The following is a 16,549-nucleotide window of genomic DNA, read 5'->3' on the forward strand; positions in this document are numbered from 1 at the left end:
TAGAGGCCGCATGAATATCAGCCAGCTTTCAGGTTCAGTAAAGTCATTTTTTTTGTTTGTTAAATGTATCTTATCTTATCAGGTGATCCCCCTATCTGTTTGAATGACAGTGGATATGTGTGTGTTTTCACATGCCTTATATGTAATACTACCATTATACTGTCATCAGTGGCAATGCCCTTACAATTTCAGATCCATAACTATACAATAAGGTAGATCTCAAGGATACAGTTGAGACATGATAGTTGACATAATATAGAGAACAACAATATTTAGAGCAGCCCTAAGGTATAATTGCCATCTAGTCCGAGGCCAGATTCACAGTTATTGTACTTTGAAGCCATTTACTATACTTTCCTTTTTACCATCACAGGTAAAGATGCTCTAATTAATCATTATCTTACTGGCCATCGTGTTAAGACTTACTACACCATGCAACGGTCGTACGAATCCAACTCCGCTCCCTCTGATCAATAGACGACGCGACGCTGTCTGCTGATTGTCGGTGGCAGTCTGAACTAATCGTCATTAAAAACGATCCATTGCGCGCACGTCGTCGCGTTGCGTTCTCCATAGAATCGCGTCGGCCAACTTTAATGATCAAATATGCGTTTCTAGCATATTTACTGCATTCCAATGTGTACTGCACGGTCATTCATGATTATTTCCCTGCTATTTATTTAGTTTAAAATTTATTATAAATTTCAAAAATTATAAAGACAAATATCAAGTACAAAAAGGACAGGTTAGCTACATGTCAAGAGAGAATAATGGGCTATGAGCCAGACACCAACCAGTGTGAATATTCTCTCTAAACCTCTAACCTGAAAAAAACAATGAAAAACATTGAAAAAGATTTATTTTTTATAATTTCATAATCAATTTTTATAGAACAAATTCATAAATTCATCTATTTAAAAAAAAATTGAAATGATAAGCTACAGATTAGGGTGATAGGTCAAAAGGTGATAATTATTCTACCTTATTACAATCTGCAACTGTACCTTACTCAAATTAGTGGTTTTTTTATTTTTTTATAGAGTATTATATTTTGAATCAATGTTGCAGTGCTGTAGAGTACTGTTCATTGCCCACCGTATGATGTTTTGTATCATATCATTCAGCCATAGCCGAGATGGTAGTAATAACGCTTTATTTGTGTGGTCTGTAAGTAAATAAGTATTTACTTAAATAAATATTACTTAAAGTAACATTTGTTGGTTTCCAATATCAATAATTGCCAGTCATTACTCAATTACTTTACTAACAATAAAGAAATAATAAAAATCGTAATAATACTAAAGCTTGTTAATTCCTTAGGAAAGAGACAGAAAATAAATGTAATAGTTTGCACCACTTTCTTGGAAAATTTGTGTCTTAATTTCGTATGCGTTTAGTAGGTAATGAGTTTAGTACATTACATGATTAGTATATACTCATTTTAAAGATGTACATAACATGTTTTATCTTACATTTCTAAACAATATAGTCTGCTGAACAGGTGTAATCAAACAAATGAATACAATGATTTTAAATTAGCAGATGCATTTAAAAAAAAAAGAAAATTTATGCATAAAATGAATATGAACACATGACAATTATAGATTAACAGGAAATGTGTTAGTGAATATAAACACATCATCTGACCGAGATGTCTTAAATGGCCATTCATTATCTGTAATAAATAAGAAAGATATATGTGAGACTTGTTTTGTTTTTTGTAATGCATTTGTTTCATGAGAATGCTATGGAAATGGCCATATCTTGATTTGTGCAAAGTATTGATTGTTCTATAAATTGAGATTCGCTAATTGTCAGGTACACGTAGTGCTCGTAGCTAGGATCAATATTGACCAAGACCTTTTCCCCTTCTATAACTCATTCTAATTTCTAATCTCATCCTCGGAGCCAACTGTTCCTCTGTTGGTCGCTGAAATATTCCTAGCAAGATAATTGTAATTCAACATTAAATCTTTGAAATCTAAATTTAAATATTCTGTAAATTAGATTAATGCTGTCGGAGTGTATAATGTATGTATTGTAATGTAAGCTTTTGTATCGAATTACAAAAATTTGTGTTTCTTTTAATTTATGTTTAATATTTCTTTTAATTTATATTGTGTTTTCTTTGAAATTTATGTTTATGTCTCTGTTGTGATTCTTTGAATTTATATTATATTTCTGTGTTGTATTATTTCCATATTTTATGTCATATTTCTTTGAATGTCATGTAATATATTCATTATTTTATGATGCTTTTTAATGAATTAATGAATTTATTAAATTTCATAAAAGAAATTATTGTACTTAGGGTATGTAATTTAAATGTGGTAATTAAATTCTTCAGCCTAAAATGCAAATTAGGAATGAATCTCTGTCCTACTTGGGTGACAAACATGCACAGGATGTTTTAAATAACAAGTAACCATACTCATATTTTACTTACATATAATCAGTGGATCCTTAATAATAATAATAATAATAATAATAATGTTATATTTATATAGCGCATATTGCACATTGCCCCTATGTGCTTTACAGAGAAATAATATAGGCCAACTGAGAAAAAGCAAATAACAATAAAATAATAACAATAAAATAAAATAAAAATAATCATAATAACAATAACAATGAACAATAACAAAGCCGGACACTCACTGCGTTGTACGACCTTCACAACCGTCGCACGACAAGTCTTTGTCGCGTTGCCTTTGCTTCGCCTTCCCATGCAGTAAGTAACCAGCTTTAGTCTGATCATGAGACTGAAGGAGTGGAATTCTATTTTGTTAATGAGAATAGACTCCTGGCATTGGAAAGCTACACTCCTCTCATCAACATAGGTCCCCAGGCAGTCCTCATCCTCATCACCACATTCATCATGAATTAGATCAAACTTGAATGATTCAAATGACTCAAAACACTATAATTGTTTTATTACTTTCCACTGCAAATAATATTCTCTTGCCTTGATCCAAATTAAATTAGTTCTTTTCTTTGTATTTTTTATCCTTTTTCTTTTTTGCTTATAATTTCTGTTCATTTGATTTTTATTTCTGATTTGCATTTCTGTTATGTATATATTTTTTTGTTTGTGCATGAGATCCACTTGTGAAACCAGTGCTGCGTAACTTAAAGTGCTATCACTTTAAAGATAGATTAAATAAAATAAATAAATAATTCAGTAAATAATACACAGTAACTTTTTATAAATGTCATTCTTCTTATAGTTTTGTTGTACTTGCTTATCTAATTGCTAGTTAATATATTTAAACAAGATATGTATATGTACAGTAAGTATAGATTTTGAATTTTCTATTAGCGTATCTAATTCAGATTTTGATGTTTTTCCAAGAACCCAAAGGACCAGTAATGAATTCTATACGTGTTTAAACTACATGTTGCCAACTCACCCTGAAAATGTATGCCTTTCCTAATTAATTTCTTCTTATCTGGTTCAATGATGTTGAGATTCTACAGGGAATTTGTTTTTTTTTCTAATTTCGGAGCTTGCCAGAGTAATAGATTTGGAATAGTTTTGGTCATGATCGCATTTTCATTTGTTTATTCATCATATGACCATTTGGGACTCTTTCTATCACCCACCCATGTGTTTTCATTTAATATGTTGTCGAAATCTGTGATCGATGGCTTTTTCTTATCCATTCCTTACATTTCAATGAGTGGGAGGAAAGAAGGCATATTCAAAGATCAGGGCACTAAATCATGTACAGGTAGATATTATTAATTTATTATCTCTAAATATACTTTCTTTTAACCTGCACTAGTCAAATTTCTGAAGTTCCCCAATAGCGTTTCTCATTTATCTATTTAAATTTTTAAATTTTTCTATTTAATGCCAACTACTGTCAATTCATAATAACCTTTAGTATTTATAGTAAACTTAATAAAATGTCAAATTTGGTTGTTGTTTTGAATTATAAAGAATTTAACATTCCTGCTGGAGTGGTTAAATAAATAATAAAATATATTAAATTTCCAAATATTATTATTGTTATTGTTATTATTATTCAATAAAATTGCTTTTTATTTTGTGTGTGTGTTTAGAAAAATTAAAATAATTTATCAATCGATGTAACCCCTTTACTTGAAGTAATGTAGATATGAAACGATATTAAATAGTAAGCTATAGTAAAATGAGTAGGATTTACAATGAAGAAACATTACACTTAATATTGATTGATAAAAAGTTGCAGCTTATTATTAGTAGGTCATTGGTCTGATAATCAATTTAGCCTCCCTGTTGGATGTATGATTGTATTATAAGGCTTGGTGTAATGGTGTTACTCAGGCTATATTACATATAATTGTATTTGCTAATTATATAGGAATTCAAATTGTAACCAAATTTGTTAGGCATGCTATGAAGGAATTTACCATTTTAAACCTTGACTTTGTCTCCCCACCATCACTCAAGGTTCCATTTTGCTACGTACTCCCCACTTTCATTTTATTCTGTTTTGTCTGTACCCATGTCATCCTACTACACTCTGCCTATGTGTTTTTGTGGTATCTTGTCCATTGTATGCCCTAACACAGCCTTATGTGTCTTCCGTGCTGTTGTACCCAAGTGTTGCTCTGTGTCTTGTGCTAATCTGCTGTGTGTCTTCTGCGGTATCCTATTTGCCATGTGTCCTCACATCGACCCATCTGCTTTCCATGTCATCTTGGATGCATGTATCTTATGTAACCCTAACACTGTCCGACTTCATGATATCCAATGTCTTTCATTTCAATCCCCCACCTCCACCCACACATGTCACTCTGCCATCAAGTGTCTTCATTATTAATGTACTCTATTACTAAATTAATTTTAAATAAATTTCAAAACCAAGGTTGTCTGTACTTCCAGAATAAAGGTTAATTTTTTTCTCAAATAATTCATATTTCGCAAAACAAAAAAATCTCCAGCAAAGAAATCATGGACCCACAAATATAGAATGTTATTATATTTTTTGCTAAGCCAGTTTTCTTCGTGTCCTGTATGGTAGTGGTAGAATTGCCATTAACCAGGGCAGCGACGAAGCCACTTCTATCATGACTAAGCCGGTATTATAAAGATATGAATTTTTGTCAGGGCAAAACATCACTCCTAAGCCGGTATTAGTAACTATCTACTTGAAGTCAGCTGGACATGCCACCACATAGCAATACAATCAGATGTGCTCAGAAAGCTAGTTAAACCATGACCTTCTTGAAGTAGTTACTTCCAAGTGTGGATGTCTGTCACTGTCATTGCACAAATACATTAATTAAAATGGAACTGAAGAAAAATCTAAAAAAGAATGTCATAACCACTTCCCAACAAGAATCCAAGTGACATTTACTATCGAATCCCTTTTATTTTTTTTTAAATGTGTCTGGTTTCACAATATTGACATAGCATTAATGTTTCATAGACGAGACAGTCATATTATAATTCAGTATATTATATATGTTGATATATAATGTACAGGTTTTATGTTCTATAGAATTATTATATTTGCCAAGTATTTATAATTTAAATGCCAAAAGGACAAGGTATTGATAATGTATATTATTCTCCAATAAGACATTCCTTGAATATATTCATTTCTTACAGATTGAGTAGGGTTATTGCATCGTACCATATTCTGTTCTTTTGCCCAAAGGTCCTATAGGTCCATTGCATATTAACGTCATATTCTCTCAACTTGCCGAGAGCGCCGCAGATTCATTACATATTATTCTCTTAACTTGGCAATAAGTAATCAATTTCTAATATATATTATTGTCTTATTTTGCTGAGAGGGCCTTTATTTATTGTATATTACCATATTCTCCTAATTTGCCCTAAGGGACCGTGCAGTAGGTCCCTTGAATATTATTCTCTTAGCTTAGCAATAGCTTATTGCGAAAGGGTTGTATATTATTCTCATGTTCGCTTAAATTTCAGTTTAAGATGATTAAATGATTGCCCTAGAGATTCCACAAAACATCATTGTATTAATGTCTACAAAATATATTTTTATTAGTCAGGAACTTACCAGCAAATATTCAGAAAATATAATATGATGTATGTCTTTTTGACCATTGATTGTCTTTTGATGCAACATACGGTAACCCTTAAAAATATGACTTGGACAAGCAGTGAAGCATCATGCAGGAAAGGGCTTAGTCATATCAGCAGGTGTTTCTATATGCCACTGGGTTTACCACTGATTTTAACCCTTTCACTGCGCATACTGGGTAGAAAAAAATGTTGAATTGCATGTACCCGGTAGTACCGTTTATATCAAAATAGTTCTTTTTAAAATTGTTCCTGTACTGCAGGCTCACTATAGTTGCTTCTATGAACTAGAGGCAATTTCTACTGAATTATATGGAATAATGACTAATTTTTGCGAAAAACTCATCTTACAGTGATTTTTTTGAATTTTCTTTTTTCACGATTCTGCCGAAAAAAATGGATTTTTGTCTGTTTTTGAATAGAATGATGAAAATAATTCAAACTATTGTTTTTTTTTTATTCATTTTATGTATCGTCACTATTATCCAGTAAAAAAAAAACAGCATAAGAATTTCTATCTTTTTTACAGATTTATGAAAAAGGGGGATGTCCAATATGGCCACCCTAAGGTCACATGACCACCTAATTAAAAATTCCAATTTCAATTTTTTCCCATAGGCCAACCTCTTTCCCACCCCAACACACAAAAACAATTTCAAAATAACCTCTTTTAATATTTTTTTTTGGGCATTTATTTCAAAATAACATTCTTCATGAAAAGGTCCAGCACAGGTGGGTGTATTTACCTGCAGCAGTGACAGGTTATGAAATAAATAAAAAATATTATACTATAGAGGGCGACATATTCGTTTCAAGTATTTTGAATATCGTACAGTAGCATATTTTCAGGTTATCTCTTGTTTTTTGATCTACACTAACCACTGAAAATTGTATCTATTCCAGAACCTTCAAGGCTTAAAAATTGCTTTTACAATTAAAAATTTATAATTACACTGTTTTAGTAACTTTTGCACAAAACATACAGATGGTTAACAATTTATTATATTATTTCATTATTTGACCAAAAAATATAAACTCTATGATACAAAATCAAACAAGGAGAAGATAAAGGTTGGAAAGTATAATACATACTCCAAGTATTGAAATACATGCCATCGTGTTGGGATTCAATATTTCCTGATGATGACATAATTAATGTTGAAATATTGAATCCCAACACGATGGCGTGTATTTCAATATTTGGAGTATGTATTATACTTTCTTATCTGAGATTAATAAAGGTTGGGCCAGCTTAAAAAAAAAAACCTTTACAATAACTCCAGAGGGTAAGGTGCTCCTCTTATATATAATAACAATAGCAATAATATAACACTCTATATGTAAAGATATAAAAATGAGTTTTAACCTTTACAATTTCAATTATTAATTAATAATTATAAAAACCTATACAAATTATAATATTCCCAAATTTAAATGCTACACAATAATTATGTAATAAAACAGTTGCTAAAAACATAATGACCACATGCATTTGTGAGCTGTCATGACAAAATGAGTCGTGGAATGCCAGGTCAATTTGATATCTTCCAGAAAATATATCTGTAGTGATATTTTGACAAAAATTGGATTTCAATTTTTCTGATAAGTTTAATGATCCACATGTATATTTCATAGTAGCAAGAGTTCCAAATTGAATTACCTAAGGTAATCATGTTTTTGAGGCACATTTTCTGAAGCTATTTTTCAAAATTGATAGGAAAACCAACACAAAATTTATCAGTTTGTTTATTTTCTCTTAAGTATGTTTTTAGACAACTGAACTTAAAAATGTTCTTACTCCGGTTTACATGAACATGATTTAAAAACCAGAATAAAGTTTATATATTCATCTATCTAAATATATCAATAACTCATTTTTCATTTTTTGTACCACACGACGCATTTTGTGCCGAATGCTCACATTTTATTAACTAACTAGAAATTGCAAATTGCAAGTGAAGTGCTGCGAAGTACAACTGCATATAAATGTTCTTCGAACAAAATTATTTATGCGAGTCAAGTGAAAATAATGAATAATAAAACTATAACAAGTAATATGAGCAATAATATGAGACACGACCCATTGTCTATATTAGAACACTTCTCATTGGGTAACAAAGTCGTAATTTTTCATTTTTGTCAAAAAGTTTCTATAGTGTGGTGAATTATGGTTTAGGTTTTTTTTTTAAGAAAGTTTCAAAAATTTCCATGTATGTGGAAAATGTAGTTGATTACCAAAGGTTACAATTTTTATTTTGATGACTGCATGGTCTAGGAAGTGGACATTTTTTTATGGGGAAAGTTTCCAAGGGCGGGTTTTCTAGGGGCGAGTTGACTGCCAAAGATTGTTGCCAAAGTGCGAGCCAGCGTGTTATTTGATCACAAGTGCGAGACATATCACAAGTGTGAGCCAGCGAGCCAATCTAGATGTGTATAAGAGACAGGTGTAGCAGTTCCCAACGCAATCGGGAAGGCTCCCCGATTCGATCAGTCGTCTTAGGCACTCGTTTTTTGACAAACAATGACCTTTCAGAGGTCAAATTGCTGTCAAGAATATGAATTGGCTGCTTCGCAGCAATAACAATGATTTCAGTCTCCTGATCTGGAAAAAGCAATAGCCCCATCTATAGTTTTAATTCCTTTTGCATCTGGCTAGCGATATAATATCAGTATGTTGTCAGTGTTAATTAAAATATCTTGTATGTGGTACGCTGAGTGAACCAAAAAAATCATCAACAATTTGACATGAGGTGCTGTGCAGCATAACTGATCTGATAATATTAGAATCGTTCAATTTGAAGAATTAAATGTAAATATTTCTGAATAAAATAACCAAATGTGTAATTTCAAACACTTCATACGTCTACATTCTGTTATGGTTTGGCTCTCTCATCACTTGTCTTCATATGTTTGGTTATTGATAGCAGTGGTCTTGTATTTCCAAAGAGCTTTTCACAATAAACATCATCTTAAGATTAGAAAAAATAAACTACACCATAACCTGTTATCGCCAAAAATATAACTAGAGAAAAGGGGGTCACCATCCATCTCCTCTATAATGTTTTGCTAGACCACTACCCAGGTGACTCAAAGACAAGAAGGAAGATATGCACTGTGCCTTTTATCAATAAGTATAAACAGGCTATGAGCATTAAAAAGGTAGGAAAATATTTTCTTTAAACAACCCAAAATTGAAATTAAGATAATTATACAAAATTGTAATTATTGAGTGCCATCATCCTTATAATATTATAATCAGCATCATCATTGAATGCATCATCACTATCACCACTATAATCATAATCATCAACATCATCATCCTTCCTATATATATAATATATACATTCAATTATACAACGGAAGCCAGGTGTAATTATTAAGAAATTGATTGTTTGTGTGTCTATTTTTTAAAATTACTTCCGCATATCATCTCCATCAAAATCAATAGATGTATAAATTGAAAACTGGTTGTTTTATTGCACAAAAATTCTTTTATTACTAAAGTTACTCATCCTTCGTAATTGATTTATTTTCTTCATGACATTTCCAGTAACCTTATTTTAGAAATATAAGATTTATTTTGGTTTTCATCCGGTTTTTTTAAAGCTTATCTTGCCGTCTACAGTATATCCATTTGACCTTTATGAGTTTTTTCATTACTCGGAGGTCATTTCCTACATCTCGATGCACCATTGTGCAGATTTATTCTAGGCTCATTGAGTGGTATTTTTAGACCTACCATTTAGAATTCTTGAAAACAATCCTGGTTTGAATGTGAAACGGTAGAAAACAGATTTAGAAGACAACGTTAACTACCTTTAATTATCATTTAGGTAGGTGTTGTCCCCCTGAAACAGATTTTAAATTTAATTTTCGGAAGTTGCAATCTCCTTAATAAATGTTTTCCATTTTATATTTACTTTTATTAATTTGAATTAAGTAATTAAACATTTTGTTTGTATCTGTATATGCATGCCTGCAGTCACTTGCATTAAGTTTTTAGCAAAAAAATCCCGCAAAAAACGTAAAAGGACAGGACTGGAAAACTAGCAGCATGAAACTGAATAGGTTCCCTAGTATAAATAATTAATAAAAGCTTAAAAGATCTGAACTGATATTAAATGAATATAAAATAATAAATATGATTTATAGTACACTTATCTACATTAGAAAATGCTCAAGGTGTTTGAGATCTTATGTTTTTATAGTATAATGACAACTTTATTATCCAGTTAGAAAAAATAAACAGATAAGCAATAATAACATTAAATAACTAACATAGTAGAAGAAGATAATAACTGTAGTTATACAAATTATTGTTAAACAGCAATTTATAACAGTTTCAAAAAAATATGGTTATTAATTTATTGATTACCTAATTTCATTAATTAAGGTATGCATTGTTGTATATCTGTATATTCAATGAAGGCTGTCTATTTAATGAAGGCTATGTTCTTTTATTTATTAATAATCAATTCGCTATGTAATATTTAATATAATTAATGTATTTATATCCTGAGATCTGTCTATATTTTTTATTTCCAATATAATAATATATATTTGATAATAATAAACTATATATATTTTTATATAATTGTAAATACCACTTTTTTATAATCAGTTATTTCATTCAATTTATTGTAGGCTTATTTATATTTTTGATTGTATAGTGTTTTGCATGTTTTGTGTCTATTTTCTGTATGGTAGGGATGTTTTTATAGGTAAACTCAAGAAGTTTTCAACCTTTGTTGCTTTTTGAGTGTTTTATAACAAAAACATAAATAAAAGAATCAATGTTCCTAAATATTATTTTAAGTATTAATTATTCTCATAGTGTGCAAAAAAAAATTTGTTGTACACTGGCAATTGCAAATCATTATCGGTTGGGATTATCATTACCTTTATCATTTGTTACTACTGCCGTCAGCATCTCTGCCAGGACCGTCATCATCAACAAACAAGCCTGGACACATTTTTTTGTGCCAACTATAACAACTATTATATGATGCTGTGGCACCAAACATATATTGTACATTATCTTAATCTCTTTTCTGGTTGCCGTCTTGTAAATTCGCAGTGCCTTGGCCAATGGTTGTGTAGTGGGGCACTTTTTAAGTGCTTAACACCACCATCACAACCATCATCATTATCATCATGCATCATCATCATGGTCAGAACTACCACTACTATCCTCATCATTATCATTATGTTCACAAATACCAGTCATCATTATCATCGCCATCATCGTCTATGCGTATATGCATCTCATTCTTGGAATCCTTTTTCATATTTTATCTTAAAATCAGTTGACATTTCCTAGAGGAAATTGAAAACTTGATTGTTTATCCTCATTAAAATATTTTCAAGCGATTTAAAGCATGATATTAAAGTTACATGTTGGAATATTGTCATTGTAGTCATTTTTTTTTCCTTCCATCTTTTTTCTTTGTTTTCTTGACTTCAATATTGTCAAGCGCATAGAGACCTCATTTGTTTGCGCTATATAAATCCATCTATTATTATTATTATTATTATTATTATTATTATTACTGTATTATTATTATTATTATCATCAGTGTCATGATCACAAAGTATGAATAAATGTGTTATTAGCATACTTAATTCTTTTCTTCATGTCTAAGTTTGAGATTGATTATCAGAGAAAATGGATAAATTATCAAACTTCAAGAGGAATAAATTTTAATGTCAAAGTTCATAATGAGTCATTAAAAGGTCAAAGTTTATAAGTATGCTGTTAAATCTAAAGGTTATAGTCTTAATGATTCAATGGTCTTGACTCTTAGATAATATTGTAATTTAATTATTCAGTTGACTTTTGATAATTATTCCGCTAATTATCACTATGATTGTAAACTGGAGTAATGAAACATCCGAATGTTTATATGAGCGTCATATACAGAGATTTTCAAACCTGAGTATTGTAATTGAGTTAATAAAATGCCCTGTCCTCATCACAATTATGATCCTTTGTACCATTTACCGCTGTGCATCAGTCCAGAAGCTTACGTCAATCCAGAAAACTCACTCCGTGTTTGATAATACAATCTTTGTATGCAAGTGCCTCATCTGTCTATATTAAACACATACAGTGATGAGTCAGATTCGAAGACAGGATTAAAAGTGTAAATTGCCTGTATTATTATAACTAAATCTTTTTATCGAATAGTCTCCTGAAGGTGATGTAATATCTGTGTGAATGATGGTAAAAGGGTTAAAACTGTATACCAGTGTAGCATGATGTTGAGAGAAAGATGATTATGAAAAAAGATGAATATTTTCATTGAAATGGAATGTGGAGAAGCAAAAGGAATGTGGAGAAGTATGAGGATGGATTATTGAGAGAGAGAGAGAGAGGAAATATAGAGAAAATGAATGAGTGTGAAGAAAGAGTAAGAGGAATATAGGTAAGAGGAGACAGGATAAAGAGTAATAAAAATTAATTTGTCTGTTCCTATCACAAAGAACGACTGTATAAACCATAGAAGAAAAATTCATAAATTGTTTCCAGATCTTAGGAAGACTTGTATTAAGGAAAGGTGGCAAGAGAGTTGTGGAATATGGCAATCACTTATTACTTGCTACTGATGCATACACCTCAGGCAGTTAGCCAATCAATATGAGATGTTATTAAACTTTTAATTGGACCAATTTTAGCAATATAGCAAGATATTGACCCACAGAAAAGCAGAGAGCTTTTTACTTGTCAATGCTCATCCACATACCTTGCAGCATTTAACATTATATTTAAGTCTTGTGTAGTATTCAAATTATAGTATTTAATGATTGATACCTAACTTTTGTACCATTTATTTTTGTGTGATGATGTGTAAAGTAAGGCATGAATCTTAAATGGTTTATGATTGTTTTTAATAAAGTAATCATCATCATCTGTTTTTATGATGGATTATATATTAATGCTTTAGTTATCAAGCAATTACAAACTATTAGGAGACAATGAACTATATAATATGTCTAGCTATTAAATATATAACAAGTAAATTGCAATTTGAAATCCCAGTTTTCTCCAGCGAAACGTTATCCAGATTTTGCTTAGTTCTGTCGCTTGAGGTTCATATTTGGGGGCTTAATTTAATGTCATGTACGCTCTGCTATAAATGTAGGAGTTCAAAATTACTCATTAGTGATGAGATCATCAAAAGCCCAGTAGATTCAATATCTATAATCCTGAAGTGATGGCATCACCAACAAAAAATTTGTAAAGTGTATGCTACTTGCAGGGATTCTGTCATGTTTCAAACATGTACAGTTTTTGTTTGTTTCTCTACTGTTTTTACCACACACATATAAAATATAAGTTAATTAACAGTAAGTTGGACTTAGGAGAATTTCTTTTGTGTTATTTCCCCTTAACATCGTTTTTTTTTTTTATTGTTCTCTAATTTTTCCATTGTCTAAGTTCACCTTAAGGTAGGTTTTAGTAACATAATAATAGTGATAATAATAATAATAATAATATGACAAAATAAAAAAATAAAAAATAAAATTAAAAAATAAAATTAAATAAATAAATATATAAAAAAGACCTATATTTTTATATTAAATGATAGTAGGCAGAGATCTCACAATGTTTGGTATTGTTGATGGTACTAATGTTACTTACTAATGAATGGCAACACAACATCCATTGAATGACGATTGATATTTTTGCAGTTCATTCATATTGACAATTTATTCTTTCAATTTCAATTATGGTAATTACATTCATTGTAATGATGACAGTAAAGGTAATATTTACAATAAGGATGTATGGTTCTGATTGCCTTGGTTACAGCACATGTCGCTCATGTTCTTGTATTAAAAATGGAATATGCATTCATACTTTCATTATTGCATTTTGGTTGAGTCTAGTGGCTGAGTGGTAAGGCAGCCTTAACATTGGCACTGGTTGGAGCCACTCCTCACCCAAGGCTCGGTTGGTAGTACCAAATCTTCTCGAGTAAGGACTTAAAATGGAGGTCCAGTTTACACATCTGGCTTGTGTGTTCACTTTAAACAAACCAATGCATCTTTTGGAAGAGTAGGGGTTCCCCGATGTTTCATTTCAACCCCTGTTGTTAAATGATATGAACATGTATCTGTGTTTCTACTAGCCGCCTATTATAAGCACATCTTTAATGCAGCTAGGTATTCACGTACCACCTTGCTCATACACAATTCAGCACATTGACGCTACGAGTTACGGGTTATTCTCTCCAATCTTTACCCTTATTTTCAACAAAAAAATATAAAATTTAGTTCAGGTCTATAAAAAATTTTATATATCAAATTTATTTTTCTGATTATCAATGTGGTGCAGATTGAATTACAAAATTACTTGAAATTAGAATAGAAATAGAATAACATAGATCCAAAGACTTTCAACAAAACAACTATTTCAGTGATAAAAACATGCTAACTTAAGCATAGAATTAACAACAGGAAATTGATTGATAGATACAAACCTCGAACTGGTCATCTCTCGCAGGCTTTGAGCCCAAGACCAGCTTAACTGTTATACTTGAGGACTCTCATTAATGTAAGATAATGGATTAATTTGTAGCTGAAATTTCAATGGGAGATTGCTTAGATAGTTAAGCACAGATTTTGTCCTAGTTTGGTCTGTGTGTTTTCATTCTCAAGTCAATACTTTTTTACATGCTGAAGACCATTAAATTGTTTCTGGGAAGCATTGTCATTTATTGTCCCATAAAATGAATCAATTTTCAAATATAAGAGCTACCACTAGGTATTGTTTGTAAGTTCTTGGAAAATGTAGTCACATGATCTGTTACAAATTATTCAGGTCAAAGGTTAATTATATTATATTGAGATAAACAAAATGAGGTCCAAAGAAAGAAATTTGATTGAATGTCGAAATTTAATAAGATTACAGCATAGATGTGAACTTTCAACTAGATCTGTGAATGTGATTTTGTTTTGTGTACTTTTGCATGAAATTTCCTAATAATGTACTATACACTCATTTCTTATTAAAATGATGCCTGCTCTATTCCAAGAGTATGTGCACATCAAGCTGAATCCAAATCAGACATGCTGGAATTCCTTTTTATTATTTGATACTTGCAGGGAGTTCAACATCTTCACACTGACATCGAGATTGATGGAGCAGCGATGGAGAGTAACAACAACAGGGCTGCGTTATCGCATCCCCAACTGATGATACCTTCCTCAAGTAAGACCAATAATGGTGGCATTCTCACTAACACTTCCACAACAGATATGGTTCACACACCGGAAACGACAAATGAGTCTGATACTCACTCAAATACACTATCTTCCACGAACTGTTGCGAGTGGGATAGTGCAACACAGGTGAACCAATCGTCTCCGGCATTACGTAGCAACCGTAGTTTCCCTTACCTCAGGAGTGCTGTAGTTTCGTCTGCGCCAAGTTCACCAATAAATAAAGTGACCACTATTTCACACACATTGCTAGAACGCCAGCAGTCATCACCTACGAATATGATGCTTATGGAAGAGAAAAAAGGAAAAAGAAAAACCAGTATTTTTAAACGTTTCTCAGGGAAAAATAAAGATGAAGTAAGTGGGAAAGGATCAAAAGAAAAAGCCAGTAAAAAAGACAGCAAGGAAAAGAAAACAACAAACCATGCTGCAGTAAGTCTATGTTTTATATTCATATATTTGTAATTAAAGGTACTGTATATTGATTGCAGGAAAATCTAGAATAACTATAAAAAGATTTGACCAAAACATTGAGTTGCTCCTTTAAAAGCATATCCTATGAGACTTGAAACAAAACCGTTTTCACTTCATCACACACTTTATTAGAGAAAATTCTATAATGTTAATTACAGTAGAATACAATGTTAATTTGTGAGAAAAAAAATTGTTGGGAGACCACCCCAATTCCTCAGGTCCCAAAGGTGTTCTCATTTTGGAGGATGAACTGTAATAATATTAATGATAATAATGTTTATGATGTTGTGTATATACATAGAGAAATAGATTATCACACTCTAATGACCTCCTAGCCTTAAACAATACTATTCATTATTTACCATAATGATTGTTGAGAATGGAAGGAACCAGATACTTACAGCTGTAAAATTTACCAGAATTGAGAATTATGTTGAATTTCAGAACCAATTTTAGTCTGCTACTGTTCTGATATAGGTTTTCATTCCAGTTAATTACCATTGGATTTCAGAGTGGCAAATTGTTCTATGAATTATAAACAATCCACTTAAATGTAGGACAATTGCCATCGTCATTGCATCCCGCTTTGTGATGTCGTTAAAATGCTAAGGAGATAGTAAAAGTAGGATGTATTAATTGGGGATGATTGATACCATTCAATGCATTATATATTGCAAGAAATGCTGGATATGCATTATTTGTTAATTATAACATAACATTTTTGATGTTACAATCTGTATTCAGATACTTTTACATAGAAAAAGTTGGAATTTTTTTTTTTTTTTTTTTTTTTTTTTCCATTCT

At 31.1% G+C, this 16,549-nt stretch overlaps 1 protein-coding gene across 1 annotated transcript in view; it reads left to right on the plus strand.

Annotated features, from left to right (window-relative positions):
- The window catches only part of LOC117105176, a 25,629-nt gene extending 9,098 nt beyond the window's left edge, over positions 1-16,531 (plus strand). Inside the window, exon 2 of the mRNA XM_033246246.1 lies at positions 15,155-16,531. Within this exon, the coding sequence (XP_033102137.1) occupies positions 15,155-15,736 (582 nt within the window). The 3' untranslated portion in view covers positions 15,737-16,531. The remainder of the gene's footprint in view (positions 1-15,154) is intronic.
- The last annotated feature ends 18 nt before the right edge of the window (positions 16,532-16,549 follow it).

This window comes from Anneissia japonica, unplaced genomic scaffold, assembly GCF_011630105.1.
Source record: "Anneissia japonica isolate Jap-2015-1 unplaced genomic scaffold, ASM1163010v1 scaffold287852_len814684_cov197, whole genome shotgun sequence".
NCBI classification, from domain to species: Eukaryota; Metazoa; Echinodermata; class Crinoidea; order Comatulida; family Comatulidae; genus Anneissia; species Anneissia japonica.